The 17,359-nt window shown below is 66.4% G+C and overlaps 2 protein-coding genes across 2 annotated transcripts; one reads left to right on the top strand and one right to left on the bottom strand.

The window, feature by feature from the left end:
• Window positions 1–211: 211 nt before the first annotated feature.
• On the bottom strand, window positions 212–2,973 carry PUSL1 (pseudouridine synthase like 1). The gene is made up of 9 exons (XM_087820049.1): window positions 2,879–2,973; window positions 2,611–2,668; window positions 2,315–2,502; window positions 2,011–2,160; window positions 1,753–1,920; window positions 925–979; window positions 673–844; window positions 427–549; window positions 212–288 (listed from the first exon to the last, which is right to left on the bottom strand). The coding sequence occupies exons 1-8, from the start codon at window positions 2,953–2,955 to the stop codon at window positions 428–430; spliced, it is 990 nt and encodes a 329-aa protein (XP_087676175.1). The 5' UTR covers window positions 2,956–2,973; the 3' UTR covers window positions 212–288; window position 427.
• A 791-nt stretch (window positions 2,974–3,764) lies between these two features.
• ACAP3 (ArfGAP with coiled-coil, ankyrin repeat and PH domains 3) lies at window positions 3,765–16,819 on the top strand. The gene is made up of 24 exons (XM_087820047.1): window positions 3,765–3,826; window positions 7,405–7,462; window positions 8,115–8,234; window positions 8,437–8,490; window positions 9,543–9,601; window positions 9,785–9,968; window positions 10,367–10,411; window positions 10,517–10,612; window positions 10,697–10,771; window positions 11,245–11,256; window positions 11,802–11,914; window positions 12,003–12,054; window positions 12,236–12,336; window positions 12,410–12,521; window positions 12,784–12,992; window positions 13,069–13,138; window positions 13,257–13,351; window positions 13,424–13,626; window positions 13,806–13,910; window positions 14,921–15,019; window positions 15,126–15,346; window positions 15,549–15,658; window positions 15,739–15,849; window positions 15,939–16,819. Exons 1-24 carry the CDS (start codon window positions 3,780–3,782, stop codon window positions 16,084–16,086), a joined length of 2,499 nt encoding a protein of 832 aa, XP_087676173.1. The 5' UTR covers window positions 3,765–3,779; the 3' UTR covers window positions 16,087–16,819.
• Window positions 16,820–17,359: the final 540 nt, after the last annotated feature.

Genomic DNA, 17,359 nt, shown 5'->3' with positions numbered 1-17,359 from the left:
CACACCTGTTTCTTGTACCTACCCCGGGGTAGCCTACCTGGGGCAGACAGGCACCCAAGGTGGTGGGGACTTGGGGAGGCAGGAGGCCTGCTGTGGCCCCAGGCAGCTGAGTGCTTGACAACACAGGGCATGTGGTGTGCAGAGCTAGGCAGGGTCCAGTGGCCTGGCCAAGTGAGCCAAGGTTGCTCTTGACCTTGGCTCGGCACCTGGGGGTCATCTGTGGCTTCAGTGCTATGGACCCTGCAGACTACACAAGGCCAAAAGCTTTGGGAATGTTGGAGGCAGGACCTGTAGACAGATCCTAGGTCAGCTTGGGGGCAGGGAGTTCTCTGCAGGGGCTGGGGAGCCCCCCCTTAGCCTCCCTCCTCCATTGGGAACTCGTGGGGTATGGGCTGAGGGGGCTCTGCCCCTGAGGAACATGGGCACCTCACTCCAGGCTGTTTGCCTTTGGGCCATTGGTCTCTGGCCTGAAGTCCTCTGGCTGACCTGGGGCCTCCCTGCCCCCTGGTCCCTGGCTTTCCTGCTGGGCCCAGGCTGGACTCCCAGATGCTAGAATGACAGATGAGGGCTGTGACAGCACTGCCACCAAGGGTTCCTCCAGCAAGGGCCAAGCCTGGAATGGGGCCAATCAGTGGGGTACACGGACAGGGATCTTCCCAGGCTGCCTCTTACCAAAGTCCTTGAGGCCGCTGTATAGCACTGACTTCAGGAACAAGCCGTGGGCCGGGGCCACACGTGTCTGATGCTTGCCCAGGGGGTCCCGGCTCTCAAGAATCATCTTCACCTGAGTAGGAGTCAAAGCTCCTAGTCCCACGGCCACCAAGATCGCTGTCATCCTCCGCACCTGCAACCCAAGGCCAAGGCTGCCACCATGGCCCGAGTCCCCCCGACCCCACCCTGGGAGGGCACCAGAACAGAGCCCACCTGTTTGTACAGGAAGGACTGGCTCTCAAACTCCAGGCTCCAGAACTGTATCCTCCTGGGGACACAGGCACCTGTGATGTCCAGGCCATAGGGCAGCCCCAACCCAGTTTGGCCCCAGACAAGGAAAGTGGGCTGGGCAAGGCAGGGGCCCCAGAAAGATTGTACCCACCCTCTCTTCTACCCCTGGGTCCTCCACTGATGTCCCCACCCCTACAAGAAACCTGTAAAAGGGAGATTTAAAACCAGACAACTATCACTTGTGGGAGGAAGGGATAGCAGAGCCTTCTGGGGGCCTTGCTGTGGGGACGGGGCCCTCGGGAGGAGATGCTAAGGTCCTGGTATCGGCTCAGATAGCTCATCTACTAGCCTTGGGCTGGGGCTCTTTGGCGTGAGTCTAAGGCTGACCATGTAGAAGTCTCTCCTCCCTCCAGTGCTGGCCCAAACTAGGAAGGTTCTGGAACTCAGCAGCTGCCATGGGGCCAGAGGCCCCTGGGACAGTGCTGGGGGCAGTGGAACCAACCCTGTGAGACTGGGCCAGAACCACTGCCTGGTGCTTCCCCAGCTGGACCTTCTCAGTGGCTGCCAAGATCCATCCACTAGACAGTGAGCTCTGGGCAGGGCTGGGAGCCCTCAGGGAAAGAGAAAAGCCCCCATTCTCGTCCTCTGTCCCCCAGCCGGGGGGGAGCGCACAGCTGCAAGTTACGGACACCATCCAACTGCCCAATAGGTGCCCAGGACATCCTGCCTCTGCACTGCCCTCACCAGGGAAGGTGCTGGAACTAAGGCCAGCCCCACAGCCTCCAGACCAGCACGCAGGCTGCCTCTCACCTCTCCTGGGGGACGACAAAGGGACTGGCTGGGTCAGGGGACACCGAGGCTCGGCGCAGTGTGCGCACCGAGGTAGTGGACGGGCTGCCGGCCGACTGGAAGGCGCTGAAGTCATGTGTCCCCAGGAGGTGTTGGGCAGCCTCCTGCATGGCAGCTATGTCCAAGTGGCTGCAGGGAGCCAGGTGAGCGGTCAGGAGGAAGTGGCCAGCCAGGTGGGCCTGGCAACCCCCCCACTCGCTGTCACACCCCCACACTCACTCTGCCCGCAGCGCCCAGCATCGGTTCCGTTCAAACACAGACAGCTGGTCATGCCGGGGGCAGCCGGTGGCCAGGCGGTACAGGTAGGTCCTGGACGTGGCGGAGTGGCGGGCGTGGAAGTCACTGGGCACACGGAAGGCCTGCAGGACCCTGTGGGAGTCAAGTTAAACACAGCAGAGAAATGACACGCCCCACGCCCGTGTCCCCTTTCTGTCTCCCGTCACCCCCAAGAAGCTCTGTCCAGGCACAGTCCTTCCCGGTCTCTACCCGCGTGGACCCGTGGGTGAGAGCGCAGGGTGCTCACCGGATGGCGGGGTGCTTCAGGTGGGTGTTAAGGGCCTCCGTCAGGACCGCAGGGGAGAAGGGGGCCTGGCCGGAGCGGCGCTGGACGTCCAGGTGCGCCGCGTTGCTCAGCGCGTGGACCCCGGCGTCCGTGCGGCTGGAGAGCACGAGCTTCACGGGCGCGACCGACTTCAGCCTCTGCGCGGCCTCCTGCGGGGCCAGAGCCGGGGCGGGCGGGCAGCGCGGGGCGCAGGCCCGGGCGCCCTGCGTCCCTCCCGGGTCGCCCTCCCCCGCCCAGGCCCTGCCCGCGGAGCTCACCTCCAGGTAGTTCTGCACCCCGACCGCGCGCTGGGCGCCCCGGACGGCCGCCACCCCGCTGCGGGCAGAGGGGGCGCGTCAGCCCGGAGGCCGCCCCGCCCAGGCCCGCCCTCTGCGGCCCGCGCGGCCGTTCCTGCCGTTCCTGCCCCGGGTCCCCGCCGAGCCGCAGGCGCGGATCCTAAATATAGCTCCCCGCCCCCGCCCGCCCCCCGGGACCAGCTCCGGGGCTCCCCGCGGCGCGGGGCCCGGGGGAGGCCGCGGCACGTACTTGAAGTCGGTGCCCACGTACTGGAAGTAGACGAGGTAGCGCGCCCAAACCGAGCCCGCGGCGGCGCCCGAGCCCATGGCCCGCGGGGACCGGCGCCCGGAGGAGCGGGGGCCGCACGTGGGCCCCGCGCGCGCGCAGTCTGGCCTCGGCCGGCCCCACCCGCGCCTGCGCCTGGCTGTCGCCCCGCCCACCCGGCCCGAGGCCGCCGAGGGAGGGGGAGCGGAGGCGGGGTCAGGCTTAGGGAGCGGGTGCAAAGTGCGGGCTCGCTGCCGAGCGCGTGGGCCCGACTCGGGCCGCTCGTCGGGGGAGACGCTCGCACAAGCACGCGCGGGCCCGCACGCCCCCTCGTGCGCGCACTCGTTCGCCCGCCCGCCCCCCCACCCGCTCGTGGCGCCCGGGCCTCGCGGAGCCTGTCCTTCCGCCGCGTGCCCGCCCAGCGGGTTTTGCAAACGCCCCTAGTTGCGCAACGGCCGCCTCGCCGGAGAGGGCGGGGCCCGTGCCCTCCCCGCGCCTCGCGGCCCGGCCCACGGCTCCCCACGCCCGCTGTCGCCGAGCCCGCCTTGCTCCCCGACCTGGAGTGGCCCGGGGCGCAGGGGGGCGGCACGTCGGGGCGTCCGGGCCGGAGCCGGGCGAGCCCGCGGCCGCAGAGAGGGGCGTTTGGCGACGCTCCCCGGCGGTGACAGCGGGCGGCGCCCGCGCGCCGCGCACTTTGGCGACGCTCCCCGGGGGTGACAGCGGGCGGCGCCCGCGCGCCGCGCACTTTGGCGACGCTCCCCGGCGGTGACAGGCGGGGCGGGGCGGCGGCCTCATTCCGGGCGGGCGGGCGCCGAGCGGGCCGGCGGGCGGAGGATGCCGCTCGGGGCGCCGCGGTCCTCGAGCCAGTGAGCGCCGCGCCGCAGCCATGACGGTGGAGTTCGAGGAGTGCATCAAGGACTCGCCGCGCTTCAGGTGCGCCCGCCGCGCGCCCGGGTGGCCGCCGGCGTCGCCGCCCTCGGGCACCGGGCGGCCGGGGGATGGGCGCGGGGCGGCGGCGGCGGCGCCCCCTTTGTGCCCGGCGCGGAAGCGGTGCCGGGAGCCGGGGGACCCCGCCTCGGACGAAGCCCGCGCGCCCCGGACGAGGCGACGGAACAAAAGAGGCCCCTCGCGCGGGTCACCTCGCGGGGGCGCGCGGGGGCGGGGCTGCGCCGCGGGCCGTCTCCCGGGGCGTGCGCCCCGCTTTGTGTCTGCGCCGCCCGCCGGCCACCTGCGCGGGGCCGAGACGCGCCCGGCCCGGGACGTGCGTGCGAGGGGCGTCGGTCCCCGCGCCCGGGCGGTGCGTCGGGCGGTCAGCCGGGCCACGTGCGGCCCGGGCTGGCCGCTGACAGGGGCGACCTCGAGCCGGGGGTGGGGCTGGCCGGGCGGGCTGGGCGCGAGGTGCTGGGGGAGGCCTGGGCCGCGCACCCCGGGTGTGTTTCTGGGGTGCAGGCGTGCCCGCCGTGTGCCCGCCCGTGTGCCCGCCCCTGCGTGTCTGCTTTGCCCCAGCATCTCCCGTGTGCCAGCTGCACACGCGGGAGGTGCGCCCGGCTGCACCCTGCCTTGAGGTGCCCGCCCCGGGTGCCAGTGCGGGTGAGCTGCACCCCTGTGCTGACACGCCTGACACATGCGTGTAGGCCAGTAATGGGTGCGCGCTCGTGTCACGTGTCACTTCTCGACGTGGACACACGCCTGTACTGTGTGTTTATCACGCCGGCGTGAGTGTTGGCACTGAACACACGTCAGTTTGTTCGTGTGTATCCCAGCACTGGGACCCACGCCTCTGCACGCGTGTCTGTGTGTGCCCTGTGCCACTACACACATGCACATGGGACGGCGCAGGGGCGTAGCTACTGTGCCTCTGTGCACGTGTGCGCTTGGTCATGTGTGGCGTGCATGCTGGGTCTCTGGGCTGTGCCAACAAGGGGCCTGTGTGTGCCTGCACCAGTGGGACTCGGCCTCCTGCAGCCAGCCTCTTGCACAAGGGAGGCTGAAGATGAGGGGCCTGGTCCACCCCGAGTGGCCCCAGGCCCTGGGCGAGGGGTGGGGGCGACCCTCTCTGTTGGCCCATCCTCTGTTGCTCATTGAGGGAGCGGGTGTGAGCAACTCAGGCGCTCAGGATCCTGGGCGCCCGCCTCTGCTCACTGTCCTCCAGGACCCTGGCTGTGGAGGGAGGTGCAGCCAGGGCCTCAGCTGGGCGCTTAGTCCTGGCTGAGGCACCCTGGCCTTGCCCCAGCCTCTCCCGCAGAGCTTCGTGCTCTTCCTCCCCTGCGTGGAAGGGTCCAGGCCCACCTGGCCTGGTCAGGTCTGGGGCCCCAGCACCCTGTTCACCGCCAGGTCTTCCCTCCCACACCAGCCTGCTCTGCCTGTGGCACCCGCACTGGCACTGGGTGCTGTGGCTTGGTCGTGCCTCCCCTGGCAGGGAGGGGCTGCCCCGTGAAAGTGCCCGGCTGGGCCTAGGGGAGAGGCTTGGTGGATTCACCCAGACCCTGGGCCACAGAAGCCTAGCTCTGGATTTCAGGTTGGGCTGAGGTTTAATGGGGGTTTGAGGCCACCCTGAGGTTCCCGTTTGCTTAGCTTCTGATGCAGCTGAGGATGTAACCTGGGCTTCCTGGAGGTTGGCCTGGGGCGGGTGGGGCAGGGTGAGGCGGGCAGCGAGGATGTGGTCAGTGATGTGAGGCTTGTGGCCCCAGCCCTGGGAAGGGGGACCCTGCCTGTGCACTCTTGACCTGGGGAGAGCCCCACAGACCCCATGCATGTGGTTGGGGGGGTCCAGACTCTCCCAGACAGGCCTGGGGCCTCCGCCCACCTCTTGTTCTTGGTGCCCCCTCCCTTGGGTGGGGCTTAAGGCACTGAGTCATGGCTTTGGTGGGGGAACCGGCCTCTCTCTCCTCTCTGTCCGCCAAGCTGCTGAGGAAATCCTGGAGGGAGGGCAGAAGAGGAGGCCTCTGGTCCTCAGGGGCCAGGGAGGGAGAGCTGGCACATCGGCTCCTTGCGCAGCCCCACCCTTGCTGCACTCCAGGGACCAGGTGCCCAGGCCCAGGGGTAGCAGCTTGCTGTGCAGCTGCCCAGGGCACTGGGGTATCCGGGGCTCGAGGGCTATGTCTCCCTCTGCAGCATGCTCTTCTGGGTGGGTGTTTCTTCCCTGCCTTGGGACCCTGTGAGGGGGACAGGAGAGGGTACAGCAGAGGTCAGGGTCCCCAGGGTCCCAGCCTTCTGCAGTCAGGCCACACCCCCAGGCTCTTCAGAAGAGCAGTCCTGGGTGGGCTGCGGGGCACCCTGCTGGGGTGCCCTTGTACCTCCAGTACAAGTAGACAACCCCTCTGACCCCTCTCTGCTCCAGAATGTAGTCCCCTGAGACCCTCGGGAAGGGATGGGCACTGTTCAGAGAGGAGCCCACCTCCTGCCAGGTGACACTGGTGGGGACCTTACAAGGTCCCTGGCCCCCTCCCACCTCCCCAGCTCCTAGTGGAGGTCATTTTGAGCTACACCCCCCTTGAGCAACCAGGCCCTACTCACCAGGCGCCTGGGAAATCTTGGAACATGCTCCTCTCCCTGCCTACCTCCCCTCTGCCTGACCCCGCCCAAGGCCTGTCCCAGGAGGCCTGCCTCCCGCACCTGGCCTGAGCCCCACTCCTGTTATCCCTCAACCCCAGGAGGCCAGATGGGCCCAGCTTACCAGCTGAGGGTGTGGGGGGGCACTGGGATACTGGCCTGATTTTCCTATTTCCTGTTCCCGGAGCATGGAGGGGGGGGAGTGTCACGTGGCTGATCCATCTGCCTCTGCCTTCCGGGGATTCTCCTGTCCGTGGCTTCTCCGGTGATGTCATGTGTTAACTCTCCCCTCCCCGAGAGAGCACATTGTCCGGCTGCCCCAGGGAGTGTCCTCCGAAGCCTGACCCGCCCCTCTCTCCCGGCAGATGGTTGTTTTGAGGCTGAGGGAGTCTGAGGTCTCAAGGTGCCCAGGGAACCAGAGAGAATGGCCGCTGTGCTCTGCGATCTGGCTGAGATGAGCTTGCTGCAGGGGCCACCCGGCTGGGGTGGGGGGGGTCCAGTTGGTGTGTAGGGTCATCTCCGGGCCCTGGGCCTGGCAAGAAGGTAGCTGGCCTGCCTTGTCCCCACCCTGAGTGTGTACCTGTGCTGGGGTTCCAGCCCCTTTCTCTGTCCTCAGACTTGCCTGACCTCTCTCCCCAGAGCCACAGCAGCCCAACCCTAGATGGGGGTGTCACATCCGACTGGGCCTCTTCTGCCTGGGGTTGTGGTGGGTGTTGGGCAGCTCTGGAGTCAGCTGGACCTAGGTCCCTGTCCTGCCTCCTCCCGGTGTCAGCTTCTCCCAGCTTCCATTTCCTGGCCTCTCGGAGGGACGTGGGGCCACGGGTCAGCCGACAGGAGCAAGTAGCCATGAGCCCAGCAGTCGCCTTGGGGAGGTGCACAGGGAGGTGAAGACCCAGCCTGACACATGGTCAGGGCAGCTGACTGCAGACTGACCCCTGGACGACCCATTCCCATTGCAGGGCAACTATCGATGAGGTGGAGACAGATGTGGTCGAGATTGAAGCCAAGCTGGACAAGGTGAGGGGCCGGGGTGCATGGGGTCCAATGCTGCTCTCTGCCCCCCCACCGAGCCACCGGTCTGTGTGTGTGCGTGTGTGAGCGTGTGAGCCCACACGTGCTATGCACAAGATGTGGCCGTGTCCCTGCCACCCTAGCTGTGCCTGCCATGCCTGCCCCAGGTGCACAGGCTGCACACACATGAGCCCGCCCCTGGGCCTTCCATCCGGTGGGCATGGGCTTTGGTGAGTCCCTCCAGTGTGTCTTCAGGGCCAGAGACAGCTGCTGGGCGGCTGTGCGTTTGAGTGACCAGGTTGGGGGCCAAGGGGATGGGGCAGAAGGAGGGGCAGCATCTCTAAACCCCCTCAGTGGCTGGTCCTGCTGACCCTTGGCCAGGACCACATGTCCATCCCTGGGTTCTCTGTTTGGACTTCCCTGTCCTGCTCTGACCTGCTCTGGAGCCAAGGCCCAGGTGGCACCAGGCTGCCCAGTGGGCTCTGGGTGGAGGGCAGGCAGGGATGGTCCCTCCCCAGCCTCAGGCTGCTCAGGGCAGCTGTGTCCTGGGCACTGCTGGGCCCCGAGCTACATTCTGCTGCCCCTGCCTCTCGGCGGCCGTGGTGAGGGCCGGTGAAGGCAGGTGGCCTGGGCGTCACTCCCTCTGTCCCTTCTGCAGCTGGTTAAGCTGTGCAGCGGCATGATCGAGGCCGGCAAGGCCTATGTCACCACCAACAGGCTCTTCGTGAGCGGCGTCCGAGACCTGTCTCAGCAATGCCAGGGTGATACCGTCATCTCGGTGAGGGGGCAGCTGATCTCTGACTGCTGGTCGGGGGCAGGCATGGGCAGGCAGCCCCTTGAGGGTGTCCAGGCCCTGGGAGCAGGTGGGCATCTGTGCTGGGCGGCAGGGGTTGTTCTGTGGCCTGTTTCTGGGAAGGTGCTGGCCACTCGGGGGGCATGACTGTCCCATCTGAGTGAGGGGCCTCCCACCTGCCCTCCAGGAATGTCTGCAGAGGTTTGGAGACAGCCTACAGGAGATGGTCAACTACCACATGGTAAGCCTGCCAGGGTGGGGGTGATGTCTTTGAGGACCTATCCAAGGGCACGTCCCAAGGAGCTGAGCTGGCTGGTGGGGCCGGCTTTGGGAGAGGCCACATTTCGGCTTTTCCAGTTTGTGGGGCAGGGGGCATCATAAGGCTCTTTGCTGTGCCCCAGGTGAGGGTCAGACAGTGGGGAAGGCAGGGGAGGAGGCACCACAGCCCAGGGCTGCAGGCACTGGGGTCTCAGTGTGGAAGACGTTGTGGAGGTTCATCCAGGGCCCCCCAGCCAGGCAGGGGTGGGCAGCCATGCAGCAGAAGCACCTCCCAGGCTGACCCCACGGCCCCTGGGTAACTCTAGCCTCCCTGCTACCTGGGCGGGTCTGGGTGACCTTGAGCCCTTGGGTCTGCCAGCACGGTCACACAGAGCAGGGCCTGAGGCACACTTGGGTGGTTGGACAATGGCCTGGGAACCGGAGCCCCAGACTAAACAAGGGGCCCCACCCCCCACAGGGGAAGTTCAGAAATAAACCAGCTCAGAACAGCTCATCCTGCCCGTCTGTCTGTCTGTCTGCTTCCACATGGCGGATCTGATTCTGGGTCCCATAAGTGCTGTGGGGTGCCCTTCAGCTCAACAACCACCCACCCCTACTCCCCAGGCCAGGTCCCTCGGGAGCCCTGGCTCCAACCTAATCCTTTCTCCTTCAGTCCTGAACACCCTCAAGGTGGCGTCCCAGGGTTAGGAGGCTGTGGGTGTCACCAGGTGCCAGTGTGGTGTGGGGTCGTAGGAGGGGGCGCATCTGGGACAGCTTTGGCTTCTAGTCTGGCCTGGAGCCAGGAGGGGAGATGGGCAGGTGGTCACAGCTGTCGCCTCTGGGCACCGACCCAGGCCTGGGGGCCACGCCCACTCCCCTGGACCCTGTGAGGCCGGCTTTTTGGGGATGAGCAGCTGGAGGCCCAGGCTGGACTAGGTGGGGCTTTCCCTGGTTTTCACCTGGAAGGAACAGGGACCTGGTCCTGGGGTCATGTGGGGACAGACCACTAACACCCCCCTGTCCCTCGAACCCCAGATCCTGTTTGACCAGGCCCAGAGGTCCGTGCGCCAACAGCTTCACAACTTCATCAAAGAGTGAGTGGCCTGAGGTCCCCAGAGCCGGAGGGAGCCTGGCCTTTCCCAGCCTGGGAGGAGTCAGTGGTGCTGGAGTGGGTAGCAGACCTGCTGTGCTTGATCTGGGGGGGCCTGGGGCCTGCTCAGGAGGGGCCTTGGCTGAAGGCCTCTGGGAGCCCCTACCCTGATATCCGCCACCCCCAGGGACGTGCGGAAGTTCAAGGAGACCAAGAAGCAGTTCGACAAAGTGCGGGAAGACTTGGAGCTGTCCCTGGTGAGGAATGCCCAGGCCCCGCGGCACCGGCCCCATGAGGTAGAGGAGGCCACAGGTGCCCTGACCCTCACCCGCAAGTGCTTCCGCCACCTCGCGCTAGACTACGTGCTACAGGTCAGCTGCTGGGCATGGAGGGGTGGGGGGTGTTCCCGCACAGACGGAGCTGTCGTCTGGAGAGGTGCCTCTGGCTCAGTAAAACCCAAGTCAGATCTTGGGAAGGGACGTGGTGGGTGGCAGCCAGAGAGGCCCAGAGATGGGGATGGGCTGGGACAAGCCGGGGGCCTGGGAGTAGGGGTGAGAATTCTTGACTTTGCCCATGGGGGGGGACCCAACTTCCTGACGTGGGAAGGACTCCGGGTCGTGGGAGGATGGGGTTGGCCCAAGTGCAGGGATATGAAGATGAGCTGCAGGTCTCAGGGAACCACAAGCAGCCCAAGTGGACTCTGGCAAGGTGCAGGCCACGGGCTACCTCGACCCCGACACGCTGCCCCTGTTCACCCCTTCCCTGGCAGATCAATGTCCTCCAGGCCAAGAAGAAGTTTGAGATCTTGGATTCTGTGAGTGCCTGGTGAGGGGCACAGGTCGGGGGGCTGCCCTCTAGTACAGGAGTGTGCAGCAGGTGTGCTGGGTGCAGGTGGCCTCACCTGTGCCTCCGCCTGCAGATGCTGTCCTTCATGCATGCCCAGTACAGCTTCTTCCAGCAAGGCTACAGCCTGCTGCACCAGCTGGACCCCTACATGAAAAAGCTGGCGGCAGAGGTGAGCCTGCAGGGAGGGGAGGGACCCCGGCCAAGGTCTCAGGGGAAGGAGGTCCCTTTCCCTCCCTGACATCCCTTCCCGTAGCTGGACCAGCTGGTGATCGACTCGGCGGTGGAGAAGCGGGAGATGGAGCACAGGCACGCTGCCATCCAGCAGCGGGTGAGACCCTGACCTCCCTGCCTGGGGGTGGGGCGGGTAGGGGGGTACACCAAGAGGCACCACCTGCATCCCTCTCCATGCCACTAACCTGGGAGGCCCACCGCCCCCTCCTTTCCCCCAGGCCTGCCCACTCTGCTGGGGTCCCCATCCTTAGGGGCCTCAACACAACGGAGCAGGAGGGGCAGGGTGGCCAGGTCCGGGGTGGGCAGGGGGCCAGCCCCCTCAGCACACAGTAGCTGGGACCTTCGTTCAAGACCAGTGGTAGCCTCTGGGGACTGAGTCGCTAGCTCCTACTGAAGCCTCTTTGGTCACCTGCCAGACTGTTGCCCCCACACTGCCCAGGGCGGGAGTGGGCTGCAGGCAGAGCTACCCTTTCAGAATCCCTGGGAGCCTGGGCAGGTGGGGGGCTGGAGGCGGAGCTGTCACTCACTGGAGTCCTCTCTCTCCTCCCACCCCCTTCTGCTCTGCCCCAGACGCTGCTGCAGGTGAGTAGGCGTCCACCCTAGGGGGAGGGAGGAAGGGGAGGGCCGTGTGGGTGGGGCTTCTGCCCTCCTTCACCCCGAGGCTCTTCAGCACCAAGGACACCTCCCAGGCACCGGTGGGCACTTCACCGTGAGCGGTGGCTGGCACCAGTGTGGACACGGGGCTGAGCCGGGATGCGTCCCCCGTGGGAGTGCCAGCAGCTGTCCCTTCCTGCCCCCGCTCAGCCAGGGAGGCAGGTGGCTGGGCCTCCTCTCCCACCGCTGAACACACAGGACAACACTCAGTGTCTCCCCAGCCTGGTGAATGGAGCTCTGTCAGGCAGGGAGCAGGCCCAGCTGGCGACATGAATGGGGGACGCGGGATGGGGGAGGCAGCTTCCTTCCTGATCCCAGAGCCTGCTGTTTCTCCAGGGCTGCGGTGGGGGTGGGGCCTGGGCTCTGGAGCCCCAGTGGTGATGTGAGACAACTGCCCCCAGGGGGCTTTGGGTAGGGGCTTTGCTCAGGTCTGGGGTAGACATTCACGGGGGGCCTGGCTCCGACCCCCCCAGGACTTCTCCTACGATGAGCCCAAAGCAGAGTTCGACGTGGATGCGCCCAGCGGTGTGGTAATGGAGGGCTATCTCTTCAAGAGGGCCAGCAACGCCTTCAAGACGTGGAACCGGTGAGGGAGGGCCTCCTCGGGGGCAGGGCAGTGGGGTGGACATGAGGCCGGCCCTGCCTGACCCCTCCTGGCCTGTCCTCCCGCCCAGGCGCTGGTTCTCCATCCAGAACAGCCAGCTGGTCTACCAGAAGAAGCTGAAGGTTCGTGCAGGGCCCCTCCTCGCCCAGGCTCTGCGGTGGGCTGAGGACAGTGATGGGCATCATGGCCTGAGCGGTCAGGGGACAGGGAGCACTTGGGTCTCAGATGGTCTGTAATGCAGAGCAGTAAGTGGGTGGTCGGGGCTGGGTGCTGAGCATGAGGGCCCCCGTGTGCTGCCTGCAGGACGTGCTGACCGTGGTAGTGGATGACCTCCGCCTATGCTCCGTGAAGCCATGTGAGGACATCGAGCGGAGGTTCTGCTTCGAGGTTGTGTCGCCCACCAAGTGAGGAAGCCCAGCCTGGCAGGGTCAGGGAGGGGGCCCCCTGCCTGCCTGGCCTGATGTCCCCTCCCCCCAGGAGCTGCATGCTGCAGGCCGATTCTGAGAAGCTGCGGCAGGCCTGGGTCCAAGCCGTGCAGGCCAGTATCGCCTCCGCGTACCGGGAGAGCCCGGACAGCTGCTACAGCGAGGTGCGGCCCTACCAGCACTCTCCATGTGTGCACGTGTCCCCCACAGGCCGCCCTCGAGCCTGTGTGGGCAGTGCAAGCATGCACGTGTATGTGTGTGCATTGTGGGCATGTGCATGTGAGTGTGCCTGCTCACGTGTGTGCACGGGCTTTGCTTCGAGGTCTTAGCCTGTGCTGGCACCTCTGGCTGGGGAGAGGAGGGGGCCTGCTGGGGAAATGAGGCTGGAGCTCCTGAGGGCTGAGTGGCCCCTCACACCGTCCCCAGAGGCTGGACCGCACGGCGTCCCCATCTACAAGCAGCATCGACTCCGCCACGGACTCCCGGGAGCGAGGCACCAAGGGAGAGAGTGTGCTCCAGCGCATGCAGGGCGTGGCTGGCAACGGCCAGTGTGGCGACTGCGGCCAGCCGGACCCCCGCTGGGCCAGCATCAACCTGGGAGTGCTGCTCTGCATCGAGTGCTCAGGCATCCACAGGTGGGCCCATGGGCGGGCGGGCAGGGGTGCCAGGCCCAGCCATCCCCTGACTTACCCCTGCCTCCCCGCCGTCTAGGAGCCTGGGTGTCCACTGCTCCAAAGTGCGGTCTCTGACTCTGGACTCGTGGGAGCCTGAGCTGCTAAAGGTGTGTGTGGGGGGGTCATTGCAGGCCACTGGCCACTGGTGCAGGGTGGAAGGGGATGCTTCTGCAAGCTGGGGGTGTGCAAGCTGGGGCTGAGGCCCACACCCTTGTCTCTTGCTAGCTGATGTGCGAGCTTGGAAACAGCACCGTGAACCAGATCTACGAGGCCCAGTGCGAGGGCCCGGGCAGCAGGAAGCCCACGGCCAGCAGCCCCAGGTGAGGCAGGCGCAGCACGGATGGGGTGGCGAGCCCCAGCCCCGAGCGCACCTCATGTCCACTTCGGTCCAGGCAGGACAAGGAAGCCTGGATCAAGGACAAGTACGTAGAAAAGAAGTTCCTCCGGAAGCCGCCCTCTGCACCAGCCCGGGAGGCCCCGCGGCGCTGGCGGGCCCTGAAATGCCCGGGCCAGCACAGCTCCCCCCGTGCCCCCACCGCCCGCCGCAAGGTCCGGATGGAGCCTGTCCTGCCCTCCGTGGCTGCTCTGTCTTCAGGTGGGAGGGCTTCTGGCTCACCTGGACCTGGATGGGTGGGGAGAGGGTTCCACTAGGGGTGTGCCACCAAGGCCAGACCCGGGGAGGTCAGGCTGGTGAGGCAGGAGGTGGGGCTCACGGGTGCACTGGGTGCACCGGGTACACCGTGTGAGGGCCCTGGGTCTCCCACTCCTGCGCAGGCGCGGTGGAGCGTAGGTTCCGCCGGGATTCCCTCTTCTGCCCCGACGAGCTGGATTCGCTCTTCTCCTATTTTGACGCAGGGGCTGCTGCGGCTGGTCCACGCAGTAAGTGCTGGGAGCCCCCCAGTCCCTGCTGCCCACCCCTCTGCCAGCCAGGGCAGCAGGGCAGGACCAGGCTTGGCTCACCAGGGGGGTGGACCACCATGGCCACTTGCTCGGGGACTGGCAGGACAGGTGTTTTTTGCAGGAGGTACAGGGCTCCGAGGTGGTGTCAGGGGAGGCTGGTCTGGGGGTGGGGACGGGATAGCACCTCAAGGGGCTGAGGTTAATTTGGGCACTTAGAGGCCAAGGCCATGACCCTTGAGTGATGTGTGTGTGTGTGTGTGTGTGTGCGCGTGTGCTGTGTGCACACAGGAGCGTGTGTGTGTCAGTGTGCATACGGGCGTATTTTACAGGTACGTGTATGTGCATGTGTGTGCCGGGGGCCTAGAAAACTCGGGACACAGTTGTGCACATCTTTCTCATCTCTCTTGGAGTTGGGGGGCAACTGCTACACGTCAAGCTCCCCCCCCCCCGAGGGCTGCCTGCTAACGGTTGGGCAGCACCTATTGGCCTGGGGCACGTGCGGAGCCTTCCTGGGCAGTGTGGGCAGCAGGCAGGGACCTCAGCCAAGAACTGGCAGAGCTGATGGGGGCGACAGGGGTGACCGCTGGCAGCAGGGGGCGCTGCCTCACCGTGGCTGAGCCTGGGGCCTTCCTCGAGGGCTGCCCTTGGTTGACCCGGCTGAGAGCTCGGTCAGTGCTGCCTGGGGCCCCTCTCCAGGGCCTGGCCAAGACCCCATCCTGGGCAGTGACCTAGCATGACCGGGCTCCAAACAGGGTGAACACCCACAGCGCGCACACGCCCGCCCCTCCTGCTGGGGCTGACCTGCCTGAGGGTGGGTGTCCCTGGGGGGCTGCCCCTTGTTTTTTCCCCTATTCTCCCATCCTGAGCAGGGCTCCCCCTACCCCCTAGTGGGGACTGTCCTGCCCCTGGGGGTATCCCCTGGAGGATGGCTGGGGGTTTGGGGAGGAGTCAGGGATGCTCAGGACCCCCTCTGCCCACGGACCCCGCAGGTCTGAGCAGCGACAGTGGCTTAGGGGGTAGCTCTGACGGCAGCTCGGATGTCCTGGCCTTCGGCGCGGGCTCTGTGGTCGACAGCGTCGCTGAGGAGGGTGGGTGTCCTGCCGCCCCACCTTCAACACCGCTGATCCCAACCCTCCCCCGCCCCCGCTCCAGGCCAGGTCCGTGTGGATGACCGAGCCCCTTCCCCCCCTGCAGAGGGTGCAGAGTCCGAGGACTCCAGTGGCGAGGTGGACGGAGAGGCAGAGGCCTGGGGCTTGGCCGACGTGCGGGAGCTGCACCCCGGGCTGCTGGCCCACCGCGCAGCGCGCACCCGCGACCTTCCCGCGCTGGCCGCGGCGCTGGCCCACGGGGCCGAGGTCAACTGGGCAGACACAGAGGATGAGGGCAAGACGCCGCTGGTGCAGGCCGTGCTAGGGGTGAGCAGGGCTGGGGCTGGGCGCCGGGCGCAAGTGCACGCATGCAGGTTGGCATCTCCAAGCTGGCTCCTTGGTGGCTTGTACACAGGGCCCCTTGTCCTCCACTGGAGCCCGGGCTTAGTCCGGCTAGGGGTGCCCAGGGCCCTCCTAGGGGCCGTCCCCTGGGCTCAGTGTGACCGCCCCCCCGTTCCTGGCTCCCCAGGGCTCATTGATCATCTGCGAATTCCTCCTGCAAAACGGAGCCGACGTGAACCAGAGAGACAGCCGGGGCCGGGCGCCCCTGCACCACGCCACGCTTTTGGGCCGCACCGGGTGAGTCACAGGTGCCCCTCCTGCTCACCTTCGGACCCTGTGGCTTGGGTGCGCCCCAACTCATCTCCTCTGCCCCTCAGCCAGGTCTGCCTGTTCTTGAAGCGGGGTGCCGACCAGCACGCTTTGGACCACGAGCAGCAGGACCCGCTGAGCATCGCGATCCAGGAAGCTAACGCTGACATCGTCACGCTGTGAGCGCTCACGTGGGGTTTGGGTGCCGTTGGGGGTGGGGAGCAACCTGGGGCCCTGGGGGGGCGCCCTCACACACCGCTTCCCTCAGGCTACGTCTGGCACGCATGGCGGAGGAGATGCGGGAGGCCGAGGCACCCCCGGGCCAGCCAGGCCCCCTAGCGGGCAGCAGCCCTACCGAGCTCCAGTACCGCAGGTGCATCCAGGAGTTCATCAGCCTCCACCTGGAGGAGAGCTAGGGTGGGTGGGCCTGCAAGTGGTGAAACCCAGCTGCCTGGCCCAATTCTGAGAGTCCTGGGGCCCCAGCAGCCTGCTCTGCCCTCCTTGGAGCTGTCCGGAACCCCAGGGCCAGGGGAGGGACCCCAGTCTTCTGAAGCCCCGCGTTTCCCCAGAGGTGCTGACCCTATGGCTTCAGGTGACTCCTTCCTTGGGGGCCTGGGCTCCTCATGTCACAAACCACTCATAAGGCTCTGTGTCACCTTGTGCCCCCGTCCCCAGGGCCCATGTAACTTTGTGTCCCTCTGTCCCTGGGGCCCATGTCACCTTGTGTCCCTCTGTTCCAGGGACCTGTGTCACTTGTGTCTCTCTGTCCCCAGGGACTGTGTCACCTTGTGCCCCCACTTTTATTGCTCCAGACACCGACCTGCTAGTTGGGTCCCTCCTACACACCCCCAGAGCCCCTCCACTAGGCCCTGAGGCTGGTGGCTGGCCACCAGCCCCTTGCGAGGGCAGAAGGGGCAGCCCATCCAGGGAATCAACCCGTGTACCTCACTTAGTGACCCCAGCGTCCAAGCTGGGCTTCTCGGGTGCTGGGGGGGATCTGGCGTGGGGTCTCAGCCCTCGCTGGACGCAGGCGTCCCAAGGCCACGTGGCTGGCCACGCGGACCCCATGCCGGGAGGCCCTAGAGGGGTCCCTGCCTCCTCTGGAAGTACTTGGCCCAGAGCAGGTGCATAAAGGACTTTGGCACTTTGCACCCCTGCATCCGGTGTTTTGTCATGGACTGAGTGGATTTTCTGCAGCCGCCTTGTTCTCACATCTCCCCTTTTCTCTGTGGACTCTGGGGACCACCTTGACCCCAGTTCTGTCTGCTGCTAGGGGGAGGCCCCTGCAGCTCTGCCCCCCACTCGCCAGCTCACTGCTTGGGCTAGGCCCTCGGATGGGTCTAGGGGTCCCTCAGCTCCCTCCCCAGGGCCCACAATGCCTTCTGCCTTCCCTGTTCCTGGAGCCCTGGGGCAGCAGCTGGGCCTCTCCCAGACTCGGGTCCTTGATCAGGCCAAGGCCAGTCGGCTGGTCACTATGCAAAGGCTGCCCAAGGAGGCTTCATAGGTGGCAAGGTGGGCACTGCCTGGGTCCCTCAAGTCCCTCGCCTGCTGGCTGTGACCCCTAAAGAGCAGAATTAACTCCTTTCTCTTTCCCTGCTTGAGCTCTGCCCCACCCCACTGCCTGTCAGTGCCTCCTGCCTGGGCCTCAGGCTGGTGGGACCGCCCACTCCAGATCACTCAATAATAAAC

The sequence above is a fragment of the Miniopterus natalensis genome, chromosome 9 (genome assembly GCF_054644295.1).
Source record: "Miniopterus natalensis isolate mMinNat1 chromosome 9, mMinNat1.hap1, whole genome shotgun sequence".
Taxonomy (NCBI): domain Eukaryota; kingdom Metazoa; phylum Chordata; class Mammalia; order Chiroptera; family Miniopteridae; genus Miniopterus; species Miniopterus natalensis.
Note: the sequence above shows the minus strand (reverse complement) of the source record. Positions and strands in the feature narration are given on the sequence as shown.

Bases quoted from the DNA above. Each gene is read 5' to 3' on its own strand.
- PUSL1 (XM_087820049.1), bottom strand. From the start codon at position 2,955: ATGGGCTCGGGCGCCGCCGCGGGCTCGGTTTGGGCGCGCTACCTCGTC. The intron at 2,161-2,314 runs GTGAGCACCCTG...TGACTCCCACAG, and splicing joins CTGAAGCACCCCGCCATCCG to GGTCCTGCAGGCCTTCCGTG. The intron at 1,921-2,010 runs GTGAGTGTGGGG...GGCTCCCTGCAG, and splicing joins TGCTGGGCGCTGCGGGCAGA to CCACTTGGACATAGCTGCCA.
- ACAP3 (XM_087820047.1), top strand. From the start codon at position 3,780: ATGACGGTGGAGTTCGAGGAGTGCATCAAGGACTCGCCGCGCTTCAG. The intron at 8,491-9,542 runs GTAAGCCTGCCA...CTCGAACCCCAG, and splicing joins AGATGGTCAACTACCACATG to ATCCTGTTTGACCAGGCCCA. The intron at 10,613-10,696 runs GTGAGCCTGCAG...CCCTTCCCGTAG, and splicing joins TGAAAAAGCTGGCGGCAGAG to CTGGACCAGCTGGTGATCGA.